General features: G+C 37.7%; 1 protein-coding gene across 2 annotated transcripts in view; it reads left to right on the top strand.

Moving 5' to 3' along the window:
* The window catches only part of TRPC3 (transient receptor potential cation channel subfamily C member 3), a gene marked incomplete at both ends in the record, with an annotated part of 45,574 nt that extends 27,002 nt beyond the window's left edge, over positions 1–18,572 (top strand). Inside the window, 9 exons of one of the 2 annotated variants that reach the window (XM_081999751.1) lie at positions 1,149–1,313; positions 4,181–4,397; positions 6,091–6,324; positions 7,787–8,051; positions 10,102–10,297; positions 12,105–12,314; positions 14,626–14,709; positions 15,744–15,819; positions 18,430–18,572. In XM_081999751.1, coding sequence (XP_081855877.1) covers positions 1,149–1,313; positions 4,181–4,397; positions 6,091–6,324; positions 7,787–8,051; positions 10,102–10,297; positions 12,105–12,314; positions 14,626–14,709; positions 15,744–15,819; positions 18,430–18,572 — 1,590 coding nt within the window. The remainder of the gene's footprint in view (positions 1–1,148; positions 1,314–4,180; positions 4,398–6,090; positions 6,325–7,786; positions 8,052–10,101; positions 10,298–12,104; positions 12,315–14,625; positions 14,710–15,743; positions 15,820–18,429) is intronic. The other variant, XM_081999752.1, reaches the window with a different exon arrangement.
* Positions 18,573–19,035: the final 463 nt, after the last annotated feature.

The raw sequence follows: 19,035 nt of genomic DNA, 5'->3' as shown, positions 1-19,035 counted from the left end.
CATCTCATGAAAGAATTTGTTAAAAATAAAATTATCTTGCTCAGAAATCACTGAAATGTTTATATGTTTCAGTTAACATATACCACCTCGGATCTTATTTGAGCCTTCTGCAGTGTGTTGTTAAGCTGTTAACAACTCACTAAAACACAAAGAATAGCATAATACTCTATAAGTGATAACAATCTCTACATTCAGGGATCTTTAAAGTAGTGAAAAAACAAAAGTTATTTTTAAAAACTGTTGAATTTGAGGATTTCATGTTTTTCAGCTGAGAGAGTATCAAAGGCATGAACCTAGAGAAAATACAAAACTGTACAGCAAAATACAATTTATTATAGAGTCCTTAGATCATCATCAAAACCATAAGATCAGTTTTTCATCCGGTTCACAAAATTATATTTCCTTGTATTACTGAATGCTAAATTTTATTTTCCACAAAACATAAAAATGTGTTTGTGGTAAGTGGCTTCTGACTACTTTCCAAATCCCCATCTGACTAGAGGTGATAGCTAGCACCATTAATGGTAGTAAGAGAGAAGAAACCCTTTTAATATTCACCTCTGTGCGTTCTGGTGAGGTTTAAGATTCTGTGCTGTACTTTTGCTTCATTTATTTCTTGCCTCAGTAAGCTTTAGGCTGAAAATATATAGATGGTTAAGGAGGTATTTGGAGCCTTTTTCAAAGAACCAAATCAAAGAGCAATGATGTTTGAGGAGGTCTGTGAAGAGCATGTGCAGGAAGGGGAGAGGCTAACAGTGGATTATGGTCAGCCCAGAATTTTCAGTTTCTGCAGAAATTCTGCATGTACCTTGGATCAGCTTGATTTGCTGAGAAATTGTTGGAAGTTAGGACTGAGGCTCAACTCTGACAGGATCCAGTTGGGTATGCGAAGCTGTTCTAATAATACATATAAAAGGCGATGGCTGTCCACATATGCAACCTTGTCCCCAAAGTGCTGCTTTAAATCAGCTCAGCAGTTTCTTCTTTATTAATTAACCTTTATTTTCAAGGTAAGGAGAAAAAAAAATTGTTCTTAAATATCTGGTGTTAATTTATACCTTAAGGTGATCATGATCATGTATGTAGCAGTTCTATAACTCTTCTTATAAATTATAATATGTCTTGGTTTTCTTTCTTTGTCTTTACAGTTTGTGGCCCATCCAAACTGTCAGCAACAGCTACTGACTATCTGGTATGAAAATCTCTCAGGATTACGGGAGCAGACCATAGCTATCAAGTGTCTGGTTGTGCTGGTTGTGGCATTGGGCCTTCCATTTCTAGCCATTGGTTATTGGATTGCACCATGTAGCAGGGTACTGAATTTTATAAATTACGTATCTTGTATTATTCTGGGAGCTGTTTTTCAATTTCTGGCATTCAAAATGCAGTGTTGTACCTCTGATTCTGCTGCTTCCAAATTTTAACTAATTAATGGTATTTTTAGTAATCTCTAGTCTTGAGCCTAAAGATGCTATTTGTTTTATTTACACTATAAAGAGGGGACCACAGTGATGAAGCATGAAAATAAATTATTGTTAAGTTTAAAGGAAGAAAACCCGTCTCTGAGAGCTTTTTTTCTTTTTTAAATTTCTGTAGATCATGCTCACCTCGCAATCGCTGCTATGTAACTGTTTGTATTAGTAACATGGATTTTTTGAAAAACACCACTCAGATCGTGTATTAGGTCTCCTCAGCATCAGCTCTTAAGATGCCATCAGTTCCCATATAAACCATTAGCAGAACATCTGTTGACTTCACTGATGCAGAACTTAATCTTAAGTGAAATATTTGTTATTCCTGCCCTAGGAGGTCTATTTACCAGATGAACCATAGAGGAGAAAATAAGTTAAATGCAATATTCCAACCATGTGGTAGAGTATATCTGTAAAAGAGCACAAATGTAAACTCTTCCCTCTTTAAATTTATATGAAAATACATGGGTGCTTCCAGCTTTCCTGATGATTTCCTGTGATGATTTTTCCTCACAATGAAAATAACAGCAGTTTGTCTGAAATTCTTACAGTCTGTAGCATGTGAATTGTCTGCAAATGAAGCATATTGATAGATCTTTGGTAAATCAGAAGGAGGAAGATTTCTCTGTTACGTTAACTTTTTTTTTTTAGAACGTTAAGTAAATTTACTTCTGTGCTGAAAGTGGTCTTTCAGTTTTATTTCCTTAAAAAGCGTACAGCAAAGAACTGTGAGTTTCATTCATTTATATTTTGCTCATGTAGTTCACCTCAAAAGGGGTATGCTCATCTCCTGCACATTTCGAGGGAACCTGATGTTTTCTCTGGGTTAACTATTTATTTACTTTAAAGATAAAGCTTTATGAGAATAGCATAATTGTTACTCCCATTACTGTCTGAAATGTCACTTTCCATGAATAACTGTAGTGGAGATACTCCTCACTCACAGCTGCATATCATAGAAATGTATTAATATAGTTTTAGCTGGTGTCTAATATGGAGAAGTGACATTTGTCCTTGAGCTTTAGTTCCCAGTACCAGAAAGACCTGACATTTTTCCTAGCGCTCATGTCAAATAAAAGTACTGTACGTTCAGATCAGTTGTTTGATAGTGTAATTTCAAAATGCTTTCTAAAGGTCAGGAGCAGGAAAGGAACCTGAGCTTGTTTGCACAGGTAGTAAATGCTGTTAAGTGTGTGCTGGTCTGCTTAGTTCATACTGGCTGACCCCAGGTTCAGGGAAACCATTCCTTGAAATAAGAAAGCTACTTCTAGTTCCTCATCTGCTGAACTTTGTTTTTTCTTCTTACACGATACTGCTGATAATGCAACTCTTCACAGAGTATTTTGGAATATTGTATAATATTGGAACATTGGTGATGTATGTGATAGTTTATCACATTAGAACTGTATATTAACATTAATAGAAGTCAGGCATTATGTGCGGAGCAGAATATTGTACTATCGTACTGAAGGAGACAGGAGTGTGCAGCAGTTAAGATGAAGAGGTCTGTCTAGCATCTACCTTGTCACACCTTGTGCAGAGATGAGACAAGCATTGTTCCGCTCAGGCTGCAGAAAAGAGGTGTATTCCAAAGGTACTTACTCCTCCCAAAGGGAAGCGGGCTAGGAAGGACAAGTAAGCCTACATATGCATTCCCCTGAAGAGGTTTCCAAAGAGCGTCGTTAGGGAATCTCAGTGCCATCTCTGCCTGAGCCAATGCACAAATTGCTGCCTGTGGTGCAGCCTCACTGGTAACTGCGTTTTTTGAGTACAGAGCGGGGAGTTGCAACAGCACTGGCCACATGAGACCTTCACGGCCTAAATAAAGGATACTGTCAGTATTGCTCTCAGAAGAGTGGGCTTATAGCTTGGCAGTTCTGATGCTGGCTTGCAGGATAAGGCTAGTACTGATGGGATCACAGACTCTTCTTTTTCATACAGTGAGTAATAGAGATGGGCCAATTGCTCTTTCCAGTGTGGTCTTCTGGAGGCAGCCAGTGCTCTCTTCTGGTGCAGATGGACTGCCTCTGCTGTTGTTGTTTTGTTCTTCTACCAGGTGCAGATGTGAATGAAATCAGCTGAATTTATTTGAAAATAGTAATATTTCTGATCTTATCCTTGTTACTCGATTGTGATGGAACAGTCATTATTTTTAGTAGACACATGTTATTGATTTGGCACTTACAGTTCTGAACATACATTCTGTGGATGGAGGAATACAGTAGCCAGAGATGAGAAGATGAGTCTGTAATTTTTCCTAGCTATAGTTATAGACAAGCTAAATAGTATACTCTTGTTGGTGGGGAAAGCATTTTGCTACTTGGGGATTGTACTTATTTATTTATTTTCCATGAACTTGCTTCCACCCTCATTGGTATTTGTGGATATCAGATCAAAATCTTTCTGGTCACTGCCATTGCACGTTTGTAATTCCTTAGAGCGTTTCCCCTCAAACATTGCCATCTAGAGTTTATGGGATAGCATGAACACTCGCTAACAGGACAACATACTCTGTGAAGCTGCCTTTAGGAGACTTCAGCCTGAAATGATAAAGCATCACAGTTCAGTGCACTTAGAAGAGTATCCTTTAGAACTGAGGTTTCAGACTGTCCTGAGCTCTGAGTGGCCATTTATGCTTCTGGAATGCTTGATGAAAGAGTTTGTTTCTCTGAGAAAACTGAGTGACCGCTTTTATTTTGCCTTTGCAGCTTGGGAGAATTCTTCGAAGCCCATTTATGAAATTTGTGGCACATGCAGCATCCTTCATTATTTTCCTAGGCCTGCTGGTGTTCAATGCTTCAGACAGATTTGAAGGTATAACAACGCTACCAAATGTCACTGTTACCGATTACCCTAAGCAGATCTTTAGGGTGAAAACTACGCAGTTCACCTGGACAGAAATGCTGATCATGGTATGGGTACTTGGTAGGTATATTGCCCCTTCATCTTTATGTCAACTGTTTTGCTGCAGATACAAATTCTGAAAGAAAGAAGAAAAACCCAGGTCCCAAACCCCTGCTCCAGCTGCTGGGCAGTTAGAATAAACCCTTAGGGCAGATAACAGTGCGTTAGAACTGGTGAGAGCATCAGAACATCTCTGTGCTTCCTCCTCTTGCAGCATGGAGTAAAATTTTGTTTGCTGATTTGCTGCACTGTTTGGTAATTCTGGCATTTGTAGCAGGAGTGCAGGCTTGCTGAAGAGAACACCACAGAAATTACACTTTACTGAAGTGGTTTTCCTAAATAGTATCAGGAAGCCTATGCTGCTGTACGTGCCAGAAGGTCAGAAGTTCCTACTGCTTGCTGTTAATATACTAGCACACCAGTGCGTACGTGGCATTGCTGCCTAGGTAGCATTTGGGGAAATCACAGTTTCTACCAGTGTCAGGGGGCTAATGAGTCAGTTTTCATTACTCTTCCTCCCCACCTCCCCCCCCAAACCTGATCAGCTGTCAGCCTGTTTGAAACTGTATGGCAGAAAATGCTATCTTCTAGCATTCCATCAAAGTCAGGTGCTTTATGTATCAAAATGTCAGTTTAGCCACATAATAATGTAGCGTTCTCAGCTTTTACAGGCTGTGGAAGAGAAAGGAAGAGTTGCTGTAGCTGCTACATGAAAGTGCCTTGCTCTCCCTTTTGAATCCCCGTATCTCCTGATTTAAGCACTGCTTTATCTTAAATTATGTTAGGGTAGGGAGATACATACCCCTTGTATGCTACCTTTTGGTAGTCCCGGCATATGCTCGTGGGGAGCTGCCTCTTTATTTGACAGAAGACAAGGACTGAGATTTTGGTGATCTTTAGGACTCTGTTACTGTCAGAAATTTCTTTGGCACTCCAAAGACAACCAGACTCAAGCCAATCCAGGGCATAGCTGCTGTATGTATGGTCGGGATGGCAGCAGTACCCTCTCTGAATTACCCAGGCAGGGAAACAAGAAAAAAAGTTGTGGGGTTGTGGTTTGTTGTTTTGTTTTGGTTTGCCTAAGAAACTTCTTTGCAGTAAGAAAAAGTCTTGATTCACAACAACTACATCTCAAGGTTGTGATGAGGCTGTGACCTGAATTAAATCCATGTAAATGAATTGCTGAGAAGTTTGAATAAGAAAACTGAATTACACATAGCCAAATTCCACTTTCTATGCTGAAAAGCATCTTATTCTGTAAAGTGGAGAACCAGTAGTATAATCATGCCCTTTATACTCGGTCATCTGTGTAGTTGGGTAGTTGTGCTCCTCTGTAAAAATTAATCCATGCATGTAAATGGTAAGGAAATGAGAGGAGTTCTTTTTCCACATTTAACATTTTTTCCTTCTTTGGAAGTACAGCATACGGTTATGTTGTTAGACCATAATACTTTCACCAAAAAGTTGTGGCTCTATGCTACCCTATGTGGAGATGTCTGAGCTTTATCCCCACATATCAATTAATACCTTGCCATTTTTGATCAACCCTGTTGAAACCAAGAGAGCCTTACTCAAGGCTGACCCTGTGACACTGCAAATAAGTGAATTTTTGCTCCAGTGGTACCACCTGGTTTCATGAAATGGGAGAATGCAGACAGTCTTAATAAAAAGAATTTGACCAATGTTGCCATGTTTTTTTCTTTTCTTCTTGCAGGTATGATGTGGTCAGAATGCAAAGAGCTGTGGCTGGAAGGACCCAGGGAATATATTTTGCAGTTATGGAATGTTTTGGATTTTGGGATGCTGTCCATTTTCATTGCTGCTTTCACAGCAAGGCTTCTGGCATTCCTGCAGGCCACAAAAGCACAACAGTATGTGGACAACTACATTGAGGAGAATGACCTCTCTGAGGTCACACTTCCTCCAGAAATAGAATATTTTACGTACGGTGAGTTTAACTTTTCTGCAATACAGATGTGAACACAGAAAAACTGGTAGGATGTACTAGCATTTCAAAGCCTTAAAACGAATATTTGTGTGTCTGTGTTCATTGCATTGTCTAACTATTTCTGCCTCAATATTTTTCTTTCTATGCTATTTAAACAATAGTTGTAATGACGCTAATTTGACAAACAAGTTTGCCAATATATTAAAACCAAAGAGTAGGCATAAGGACAAAATCTGTTCAAATGTAGATGTCCGTAATTTTGTTCTAACTGTTTATCCTAGAGATAAATTTGACCCTCTTGATTTTAAATATTTGCAAGCTATATTTTATTCTTGACTTAATGCACAACAGATAAAATTTTGATGTGAATTTTTTTTTGTTTGGTTCAGATGTTTGATACAGTCATTCATACACGTAAAGATCTATCAACATTTCATGATAAAGGAAGGATACGGAACCCAGTAAAGATCTGCTCAAGTAGAATAAAAGTACTAAACAGTTACTGCAGTGCAGAAATTGTAATTAAAGGTGTGATGAATCTCTGTTTGCAACACCAGCAAAGACTGTATTTGCTGACAGTGTATTTTAGCATATACTTTATGAACTCTGATATATTATAATAGCAGACTTGGTTTTGTTATTTACATTAATTGCTGTATAATCAATGGGAATTTTTACATATGCAAATACACATTCAGAAACATGGTATTTTGAATATGAAACATTTTAATTCAGTGGTATTTGGCTAAGATGGTGCATTGATTCACATAATAAACAATTTATGAGTTTTATATAACTGAATTGTTTCTGTGCATATTACATTGTAAAAAAAACAAATAAAACCATCAAAACACCCCCCCCAAAAAACAAAAACAAAAACCACACCAAAAACAACAACAACAAAACCCCCACCAAAACCAAACCGAAACAAAAACCCAAAAACCCACAGTCTTATTACTGTTAAGGTAAATGGCAAAAATCTTCACATTTTCAGTAGGATACTAGGTTATATCCTGAACTTGCAACAATGGCAAAAGATTGGTGAGATTAACAAATTAAATTGTTCATTAACCAACACTGCTAACTTCCCATCAATAAAACACAAAATATGAATAAATTTCTGGCTTTAGCATAGTGCTTATTAAGACAGTTAATCCAACTGTGTTAAAGAAAAGCAATAAGGAATTATTTATTGTCATGTAGTTTGGGTGAAAATGCAAACTGTAGAAGAAAATGTCATGTTTCTTCAAGTATAGTTTTTCTTCTAGTGAAAGGTAATGTAACATATTCATCATTTGTGACTTAGAGGAAATATGAATAGAGCAGCAACCACTAGATTCTCCAGCTATTTGTCTCAACTAAATTCAGACACGTTCATGGAAAATCCTATCAAGATTTATTTTTAAACCTTGTGATAAATGAGCAACTCCTTATATTTACCCCTATATTTCATATCTTCCAGCTAGAGATAAATGGCTCCCATCTGATCCTCAGATAATATCTGAAGGCCTTTACGCAATTGCTGTCGTTCTTAGCTTTTCTCGGATTGCATATATCCTGCCTGCAAATGAGAGTTTTGGGCCCTTGCAGATTTCACTTGGAAGGACTGTTAAGGACATCTTCAAGTTTATGGTCCTTTTTATTATGGTATTTCTTGCATTTATGATTGGAATGTTCATACTATATTCCTACTACCTTGGAGCTAAACTAAACCCAGCCTTTACAACGTAAGTATGAAGTTATGTTTAAATAAAAAGCCAATATGAAACTTTTAGTTTTTCACTAAGGTAACAAAGTCTGTGAGATATTGTGTGCTGTCTCCTTGCGGTAAAATAAAACTGAAGTCAATTGAAGTCCTTGAGAAATTGGGTATCTCAGAACCTGAGAAAGCCAAATACAAAAGACCGATTCTTTCCTACTTGTCTAATTAAAGCTTTCATTGCAGTCTAAAATAATTTTACCTGTATATTATGTTAATCACACAGACAACAAATTGCAAGAAAATATTACTGATTTCTTCTGAATGACACTTTCCCAAAGCAACTGGGAAATTGATAAACGGAGAGATTTACCCTAGATTTTAGTAATAGGCCTCCAAATAATTTTAATTTGTCAAGAAACAGAGACAGTGATTCTGTAGACGGCATGTTTCTCTCTTAGAGCGGTACTGAAACAAATCTATAAACTGCATTGGGCTCTTTGGGATCCAAGTGTATAATCTAGATGATAACTGCTTATTATGGATCATAGGAGTACAGAAGAATAGGTAGTTATAAGTCTCCATGCAATGAGATTGCTATGATCCCCAAAGTTGGGTTGTTTTTTTTTTTTGTTTGCTTGTTTTTTTAATTTCCTGAAACAAGATGGTGCTCAGAATGATAAATATTTAGGATGTTCCAAACCAGAATCCCATGGGATGGTGAAATTCAGAACTTTTCCTTTTCTCCCATCTCTCTACAGGAGACATGACTTCTGTAAAAACTGCTATATTTTCCTGTGGTTGATTCCATGACTCTTCCTTAATCTGAGCCTGATTTTTGCACTTACTCTTACTCATTGCCTTTTCTTTAGATAAATAATGAAATACGATGATACTTTTGTTACAGTATTTGATATCAGGTGTCTAATACGCATACAGTTTAAATGCTTATTAATATTCTTTGCTTAAACAGGTGTTATTTTACTAGAGTATACATCCATTCGTATATTGTTTGTATTTAAAAATCATTGATCAGTGTTAAAACGGGTAACTAAAGACATGTGTACTGGCATATTTTAGTTATACTTACCAAAATACAGCTATCTGGTTCACTTCTTGGCAACACAGAGAAAGAAGTAATTTTCAGTAAATTCTGTAGGGTACAATGGAAAGCACATCAAAATTTTTATTGAATATCAAGATGCCTTACGTTGCATTCGTTAGCGCACCTCTCAGTGAGGCAGACTAGAGCTTTGCAGTGAGCTGTGTCCTGACTGCATGACAGGTCAATCTGTAGCGATGCTTCCTGAGTGGAAAGAGGAGTGGCAGCATGAGGAGGACTGCTTGAAGAGGATCCACTCTCAAAGGATCCTGAAGGCTTGAAGAGCTGTCTGGCAGCTCTCCAAGAGCCCTGGGCAGCTCCGTTCCTCAGGAATCGCCCTCCTGATGGGATGGAGACAAGAGCATGGAGGCACTGCGTCCTGGACCCAGAGCCTTAAAGGTATCTAGGTGCCTGCCTCCTGTTGAAGTGCCTGGCTCCTACTGATTTCAACAAGTCTTGAACAAATCCCATGAAATCCCTTTGGTTTGTCAGTTTTACTGCTGAACCTGCTGCTGCCCACTTCTGAGCGCACCCTTCCTAATGGAAGGTTTAATCAGAAGCTCTGATTAAAGGAACTCAAAGCTCCTTCCCGTCAGTCCCCTTTTTAGCTTTATTAGGACAGGGAAGGTCTGCGCCCTGCAGAGTTAGACTGGAAAATAACGAGATGAGAATAGGCTTCACCTCAAAACATAGAAATAGAATACCTTTCTAATTCCTGGACTGTTGTTTTGCATTTATTATTATTATTAGTAGTAGTAGTAGTAGTATTATATTATCTGTGATGGATAGGTGGAGCACTGTGGAGAAATGGAACATACTGTGAAAAATACTTTCTTGCATATTTGTTGTTTTGATCAGTGCTCTACAAACCTGGTTCACAGACAAATTACTTGAGATTGTTTATCACTTACTGTAAACACAACTTAAATATTTATTTGTGTAGTTAGTAATAATGCCTTCCTCTTTTTTTCTGCAGAGTGGAAGAAAGTTTCAAGACCTTATTTTGGTCAATATTTGGCTTGTCTGAAGTAACCTCTGTTGTCCTCAAATATGATCATAAGTTCATAGAGAACATTGGTTATGTTCTTTATGGCATATACAATGTAACAATGGTGGTAGTTCTGCTGAACATGCTGATTGCTATGATCAACAGTTCATATCAAGAAATTGAGGTGGGCTCTGTTCTCAAGTTATTCTCTTTTATTATGTTGAAAAAGGGGAGAATTACTAGGAATTATTTCAATGAACACATCTTGATATGCAAAAGTACAGTGAAGAGGTTGCCTCAGTAAAGGAGATCACAAAAAATACCATGTTCCTAGCACTGACTTTATCTAACAACCCAGCCAAGCTGCAGAACCTTACAGGATCTGAACAAGTAGTTCTCTTGTGCCACATATGTATGGACATCTAAGGAGATGTCATCCATCCATAAACCTTAAAATCTAAAGTAATATTCCAATGAAGACTGCTGTGAAGTAGAAAACAAAGTTAGTGGGCATAACATTTTAGACATGGGTGGTTCATTCCTGGTTTCCTTAGGGTGCTTATTGTATGTTTCCTTAATGTAGTGCACTTCAATCTTTGGCAGATCATTAGGATACAGATTAAATGTGTTTTGTTGTGTTCTTTAATGGAAATCTGGTTTTTAGTTCCAATCGTCAAACTTTTTAGCTAAATGTGCAGATGTTAGACACTTATGCACAGCAGTAATACACGGACATACTTTATTATGTTTATATACCTTTGTACGTGGAGAATGATACAGGTGCTTATCTTCAAGATTGTTGTGACTGAGTCACAGTTCACAATACTTACAAGCTTTGTTTGTAATATGTGCTTTAGGTACGCTATTAAAACTTGATTCTAGGCTTAGTGAGCTTTGCCGTATGCCCTGAAAATATAGTGGCAGTATTTCTCCAAATGTGCCAAATGGCTTAGTTGAACGAATACTTGAATTTCATAAAAAATTATTGGCTGCATTGCTTATGAAAAGAGATGTATTTTATTTGAATTTCACTATGATGACAAAGTGTCTTCATTTCTAAAGATAATTAATTAGAGTATTTAGCATCCAACTCCAATAAAAAATTCCAAAAATTTGAAGTGTATAAGATACTTGGGTTTTAAAAGTAAATCCCAAGTTGCTGAAATGAAAGTAAAAGCATATTTATAGTGCCATTTTTCCAGACCATGAGTTCTGATATTATTCAAGGAGTACTATATATAGATGCAGGCACACACCCACACTAGCAGGAAAAAAAAGATTATCTAAGATATAGTGTACAAATAGACTATATCAGTGACTTCTGGGAAATGTCAGGGAGTTCAGCAGAAGAAAACTAGTTGTAACACACAAACTTTTCACCGTTGGAATAAACCAAGCTCATCCTTGGAATGGAGTAAGTACATTCTTCAGTAAGAATGTATTAGGACAAAATCCGTTTGTCAGTTTTTAACACAGTTTCTTCATGACAGCAAAGTTTGTATTTTCCATACTCCATTATAAATCAGAGTTACTTTTCATGGTTATGTAAAAAGCTTTGAGTACTTCCATTTTAAACCATGTCTGCCCTGAAGCTGATACTTCATCACTTGTGTGAGTACCAAATGCATGTGACCACTTCAATGAGGAAAAACAAGATTTTAAAAAACCAAGAGAGTTCCACCTTAAATAGCGAGGAATTTATATGTTGGCTTTCACTCAGTGCAAAAACAACACTTTTTTAAATGGTTCACATGCTTTAACTAAGTATTGTCAATGAGATGTTGCCAAAAAGAAACAACTGATATTCAGTTAAAATAGACTTGATAAAGTGGTTGCACTTTTGCAGAACTACTGGGAATCTTTCTTACTAGCAAGAAAATAACATTTTATGTAAAAACAGAGAGGGTAGATATTTAAAAGAAGTTTCATTTGGAAGAAGCTTTGCATTTCATAAAAACAAAGCATGTACTTGTTTTTATATCTTAACACAGGATGACAGTGATGTAGAGTGGAAATTTGCTCGTTCTAAACTTTGGTTATCGTATTTTGATGATGGAAAAACATTACCTCCACCATTCAGTCTTGTGCCAAGCCCCAAATCTTTTTTCTATTTCATCATGAGGATCATTAACTTCTCTAAGTGCAGGAGGAGACGGCTACAGAAGGACATTGAAATGGGAATGGGCAATTCCAAATCTAGGGTAGGTACTGAAATCTTTTCATTGCAGTGAGGAATTGTATGTCTATTCCATCATTCTGCTTTTCTCTAAGTTTGGGGGTATAATATGTGCTTCTGATGATAGTATGGTAATTAGTCAAGCATTTATTAGCCTAAACTTGCTGCATAAAACAAAAAAATAGCAATAAATTTTCTTAGGACTACAAGGTCCAATGACTGGAAGAACACAGTTAAAAGAAAATTAACTGAGTAGTCAAAGATGCATATACTTGCCCTGAGGAATGACCTAAATATCGAATAAAGATGCTTTCAGCCTCCGTTAGAAAGATTTTTAGTTCAGGGTAAAAAAAAAAAAATGGCAAGGGGAATAAGGGGAGAAAACTTTTCCTTTCACTAGGACAGGAAAAGGGTGAAGTGTGGTCAGTATGATATTTGCTTCCTACTGTTAAAATCTGTGTTTTCAACAGAAGACAACAGGAAGGAGGGGGGATTGGTAATAATAATCTTCAGCACTTCCGTGACATTCTAAATTTGGGTATCTAAATGTTCTGTAAAAATATTAATGGAATGCAGTGCCACAACACCCTTTTGAGAATTAGGTAACAATTCCCCTTGTTTAACTGATGGCAAACTGGGGCACAGGGGGGGTAAAGAGGATACATGTGGCTTTTTTATTAAGTTAGGCTCAAGGCCCTGTGTATTGCAAAGACTGAAAGCAATACATTGAAAGTAATTTTTATTTGTTTTATTGTAAATTATCAGAAAGTCAAGTCTAGCCATCTTTCCTGAAAGATCTCTCTGGAGGCTAGGACTTTTGAGCTGTTGGTGGCACTGAATCTCCAGTAAAGAAAATGTTTTCTCCAGTTTTCTGTAGGTAGTCAAAGTAGATATATGTTAATAAAAATGTTGATTTACATCAGTTTAGCTGGAAGCACTTTTTTGGTGCTAACTGGTCATCTTTCGCACTCTCATGCTCCAAGTGCCTGAAGTTCATTAGTTCTCTCCAGTCACCATACAGAAGATGTGTTTAAAAAACAAAACAAATAAACCTCAATGCCCTAAGATACACTGCTATAGCAAAAGATTCAGTAGTGCTTACAGATCATACAGAGGTACTTACTATCATACTTAGACTGTAAGTCACTAAAGAACTAAAATCCTGCCTGAGTCACTGCTGAGACAGGTCAGATGGAGCTAGTTTTCTTGAGCTACAAACCAAATTATATTTCTCTTGGAAGGGCAGCCCGCAGCCGCCTCTGTGTCAGGCTGGGCTGGCACACTATATATTACACTGTACAAAGATAAATCCTGTCCCACTAGCTAATAAAAATGGTGGCTGAGCTGATGTCTTGTTGCCCACGAGAAGGTGGGCAACCTGGAGTAGATAAAAATAGCCCACTTGTGGCCCAGCTTAAGTCACAGGCTGTATGCAGTATAGCCACAAAACCCACGATAGTTACAGGAAGCGTCAAACTTACTATATAGATGAGGATGACTTCCGTTTGCTCCCCTACCCCATCAGAGAGGTCAGCTATCACTGATTCAGTGACTTTTAATTGGCCACGCAGAAAATTAATGACAGGTGAAGATCAGGGGATTGAATGTTCTTTTATGGATACACGTTTTTTACTTCACCCTCACCAGTGTATATAAGAGAAGAGTTAGGTCCTTGATTAGGTAATTACAAAGCTTCTGCATTGGTCACAAAGCCACCTTGTCCAAAGTGGCTTTTTTCCCTGCTATTTCTAGCCCACTGCTACAAAAAAATCTTAAATAATTTGGGATCTGATGGTTTTGTGATCCTCAAATAATTGAACAATGACAATTTTGCTAAATGTATTACTATTCCTGAAAATGGTGCTTTGGAAAAACATTTTGAACTAAGCAGAAATGGTTTGGAGCATGTATTTTTAGTTAAAAGTATGCTTAAGAGTGCAGATCCACAACAGCTCATTGTTAAAGCCACTTTAGAGAGTCTCTTCTTGCTCTGGCCACTCATCCCTGCCTCCAAGTCATGATTCTTATTTCCTCAGCTGTGCGAGCACATTTGCTTTGAAGCTGTGCTGTGAACAAAATTATCAGTATTAAAAAAACCTCAAAAACAAAACAAAAAACAAACACCCCCCCAAAACAAAACAAAACAAAACAAAAACAAACAAAAAACCCAAACCCAAACGAGCAAATAAGTTGAGGCAGTCTCAGGATTTTTGGAACTAATATTCTGATATAGTGACTATAGATACATCCTAAGGTGTCTCCAAGAAAAATAAATGTAACTGAATTCTAACTGTGAATTCCATAATATATTTTAACTTTGTCTTATTTCTTCCTAGTTAAACCTTTTCACTCAGTCAAACTCCAGAGTTTTTGAATCACACAGTTTTAACAGCATTCTCAATCAGCCGACACGCTATCAGGTAAGTACATACAGTGGTCACTGATTTGAGTAATAGAACTGTGTGAAGCTACTAGCAGAATTTTGTGTTTCAAGTACATTTTGCCTTCAGCAGATAAAGAAAATCTCCTGTAGAAATAAAACTCTGGGATACTACTGGGAAAAAAAAGACAATTATTGTTCAAGCCCAATTATTTGAAGCATTTAAAAACTAGCCCATACAAAATTTAGATTTTCCTTTGATGTCCCAGTTTGGAAAGTGTGAGAAACAAACATCTGAAACTGGTTTCTGGGGAAGGGATGTGAAAGCATTGAGCTGACTAGGTTAGCATTACTTTCCCTTCCTTTCTTCTCATGATCTGAGATGTGACATTCATCATTGGGAATGCTCCTTTCTGGTAAGAGGAGTCTGTCAGATATTACCTTCCTGTCTTCTTTCCAGCTCAGAAATAAAAGAGTAAATAGGAGCTTTGTTCCCTGGTGAAAATTTTGACGGTATGTATGAACCTGTGCAAATTCTGTTAGATGAGCTACATTAAATTAGGTATCGTAACACAGTTCAAGAATATTAGTACATACAAGGAGCCCTGGCAGTTATGGTATAAAAATACAGATATAATCTTAATTAATCCTTTACAGCTGACACCGCATTGTCAGACTGTAAAATCTCAACTTTTGTTTCTTTTAAAAAGGTAAATATTTATCTCTTACTATTACACATCCTTTCACATGTGAACTGAGTTTAACAAAGAGTAGACCTATTCCAAAGCTACTTAAAGCCTAAATTAGTTGCATTTAGACATATTTTCCTGTTGTTCTGTTCCCTACAAAAAGTTGTGGTGCTCTGTAAATATAAGGTAATTGGATGAGAAAGGTGCTTTATTATAATGATGAATCTCAGCATGCTGCCAAAAAAGCCCATATGAGGCAACTGCCTGATCTGGGGCTGTTCATTCTTTCACTTACGCATATGTCAGGGAGATAGTTAAGAAAGAAAAGTGAATAGTCTTTAATTATATATGCTCATCTGATTATATAACTCTTTTAATCTGGCAGCAAATAATGAAAAGACTGATAAAACGTTATGTTCTGAAAGCACAAGTGGACAAAGAAAATGATGAAGTAAATGAAGGTAAGGAGACTGTTCTTGAACTATTCAGAGACAATTTTTCTCACGCTGTGTTAGGAATACAGTGGTGCATGGAGGTTTTGGGTAAAAAGAGGGTTTATTTCAACTTCAGATGCACTGAACTCTGAGAGGTAGTAGCGGAAGTATGCCTGTGACAATAAAAATGGACAAGTAGGACCAAAGAAGTAGAACTGAGAAATATTATGGGCCCCGTTTTACAGGTGAAAAACAAGAGCGCAGACATGACGCACAGTTACAGAGGAAATGTGTGAGGAAACCACTAACTATATTCACACTTTCAGAGTCCTAGTTAGAGCTGCAGGAAATCTTTCTCTCTCCCATTCAACTGAACACACAATTTACCACTTTACACCATGAACTACTTGCATTACCTTCCTTCATAAACCTGTGTGGAATATTCATCTGTGAAGTTGCACATCGTTAAACAAAGCTCCATAGAGTTAGCTGCATGGTGAGAAAAACGACAACTGTAAAACCGTTATTTTAGTGTGCAACCGGGGATCTTTTGAGAAACGGTGGATCTGAGCTTGGTGTCTGTTGATAGCACAGAACTTCTTTGGTAGCAGTGAGGGGTGCATGCTGCAGGTGCACGCCCCGACTCCCCATTGGGATGAGACTAAGATGAATGCTGTCCTCCTTCCTCCAGCCTTCCAGGAATGAAGCACAGGCCTACAGGACAAAAAAGCAACTTTAAGCTCTGGGCAGGCTCCCAAAACAAAATAATAGGGGTGTGTGCAGCATGGGGCAATTTCCTCTGCGCTCTAGCTAAAAGGTTATCAGGCAATAGAGTGATGTTCCTTCCAGGGCTGGCTCTGCTCTTGGCAATGTAACACCCCAGCAATGGTTCTGTTCCCCATAGGCTGGAGGTTATAACCGTCATGGTTCAGCCAGTAAGAAATCTCTGTGATGGCCACCAGAAAAACATACTTGCTTAGCATAAGTAGTTCTGGTCGGGGATAGTTATTTGGTTTCGGCGCACCGGGAACACTTGCCCAAGCCACTCTGGCAGCCTCATGCTCTCCAGCTGGTGTGCCGTGATGAACAACTTGGGACCAGAACAGCTTTTACCAGCATGCAAGCATCAGGTGCTGCATGCATGTATATGATGTGAGGGGCCTGAAGGAGCTGCTTGCTCAGCTAAGGCAGCGTAGCATTTATTTTTCTTGTTAGTTATTCTTTGCTTACCTGTAACTCTGCAGTGAGAAGCAGGGAGCAGAAGAGAAGATAGAAATTAAATTCCACTCTGTGCATTCAAAAGGCAGCATTGTGCATTGACTGTTACTCTGACTCTTCCCCATCCTATGTGGCTGTACAGAGCTGAGCTTATGAGTGACAAAAGCAGAGAAGCTCCTAAAAGCGTCGTCTTCTCAGCGTGCCCCTTGTGCCTTTCTGAATTCCCATTGCTTTCCTCACGTTCCTGCTCCGTGATGGGGGAAATCATCTGCCTAGTGATGGATGAAAAGACTGTTCTCTTACCAACAGTACCAGGGACGTACAAGTCTTTCCAGTTCCCTGATGCCTGTTTGGTGTTTACATAAGCAAGACAGTGCAGAAGAATCGTGGTTCATGGACATCATGGTTCTTGCTTTGTCAGCAATTGTTGTAGAGAAAAGTTCACTTTGAGCAAGTCAGCCCACCCCTGAACCTCAGTCTTCAGCTGCATAGCAAATGTAGTGCTCTTTGTGTCGTGCCCATCTCATTGGTACCTGAACTATAGATATAGCCTTTGAAAATACAATTTTTGAAGTCTGCTATATTCTAAATAAAAAACTCCTGCATTCTTACGTACTGCAGCTATTTTAAACATAAGTCTAGGGATTTTTCCCTGTTTCACATCACTAGAGAATTTAGGTATTCTTTCATAGTCTTTATTTCATAAGTGACGAACTTGCTGCAGTGCCTACCGTGTAAGAATTCACATACCTCATACTTGCTGGGAGAATAGTATTTGAATATTTTAAAAAGCTTCTGCTCTTGAACTCAATAGCCTATAACAGAAAACATGCTGTTGCTTGCTAGGAGCCTGGCCTTGACAATCACTTTCTTTTAAATGTGTTTTTTGTACTTGTGTCAAATTGTAAGGTAATTTTAAATTCATTGACTTTTTCTAATTCAAAGGATATTGGTAAGGAAGAGGAGAGAGACTCAGAAGCTGTGAGTTTTATTGCCAGCTCTGCCACACTTTTCCTGTGTGATCTTGGCACATCACTTCAGAAAAAAATCTCTTTGCCTTTTCTCTCTAAAAGGAGGATACTAATATTTACCAGCTGTTCAGCAATGTTGCTGTGGTTAAGTCACTAACATGTGTGAAGCACTTTTTGAATCTTTGATGTTCTGTGTACATGTGGAGCACGACATCAGAGTTCAGTGGACTGTTAAAATGCCTTTGGTACTATTTAGGGGTGCAAATTCATTCATTCGTTGCGAATGAAGAAGAGGTAAAGCATCCTGCCCCAGCCCTGTACCTGCTCTCATGAGCGTTTTGAGATAATGATCTGAAATATGCACTGATGTGACTTGACGGAACAGGATTGAATGCATGTTAAACTTTGCTAACAGGTATTTATTTATTTCTTTCAATGATTAATACAGGTGAACTAAAGGAAATCAAACAAGATATCTCCAGTCTTCGCTACGAACTTTTGGAGGATAAGTCCCAAGCAACAGAAGAGTTAGCAATTTTAATACATAAACTCAGTGAGAAACTAAATCCTAATATGTTGAGATGTGAATGATTCAACAAAGGAACCACGGCTTTGACTACAGCACAACTATTTATTGGCAATAATCTTTCAGTATCTTATACTTGAAAAATGTATTGTAGATTTTTAGCACTAAATAACTTTATGTACAGCTTCTGGAATTTACTCTTAGGAAATTTTATTAACTCACCACAAAAAGATAGCTCTCTTCATTTTAATTGTCTAAAAGCAAGAACTATCAAATTTTTTTTTGCATTTATGCATTTAAAAGGTATAATGGTATCAATTGCTGATATTTTAACAGGTTTATGAATACATATTGAGAATTCTTTGCAATAAATTTGCAAGAAAAAATTAAAATAACAGATATGGCGTAGCACTCGGTTCCTTGCAGCAGCTGGTACGAATAGGATTTTTCACAATACCATAAATCAACCAGAGATCAGTGAAGGATTATTTGAAATCTCTGTTCTTTATTAGTGATGCTAGTAGCGTG

The sequence above is a fragment of the Phaethon aethereus genome, assembly GCF_964289735.1.
Source record: "Phaethon aethereus genome assembly, chromosome: 4".
Classification (NCBI taxonomy): domain Eukaryota; kingdom Metazoa; phylum Chordata; class Aves; order Phaethontiformes; family Phaethontidae; genus Phaethon; species Phaethon aethereus.
This window is presented reverse-complemented; position numbering and strand designations above follow the sequence as displayed.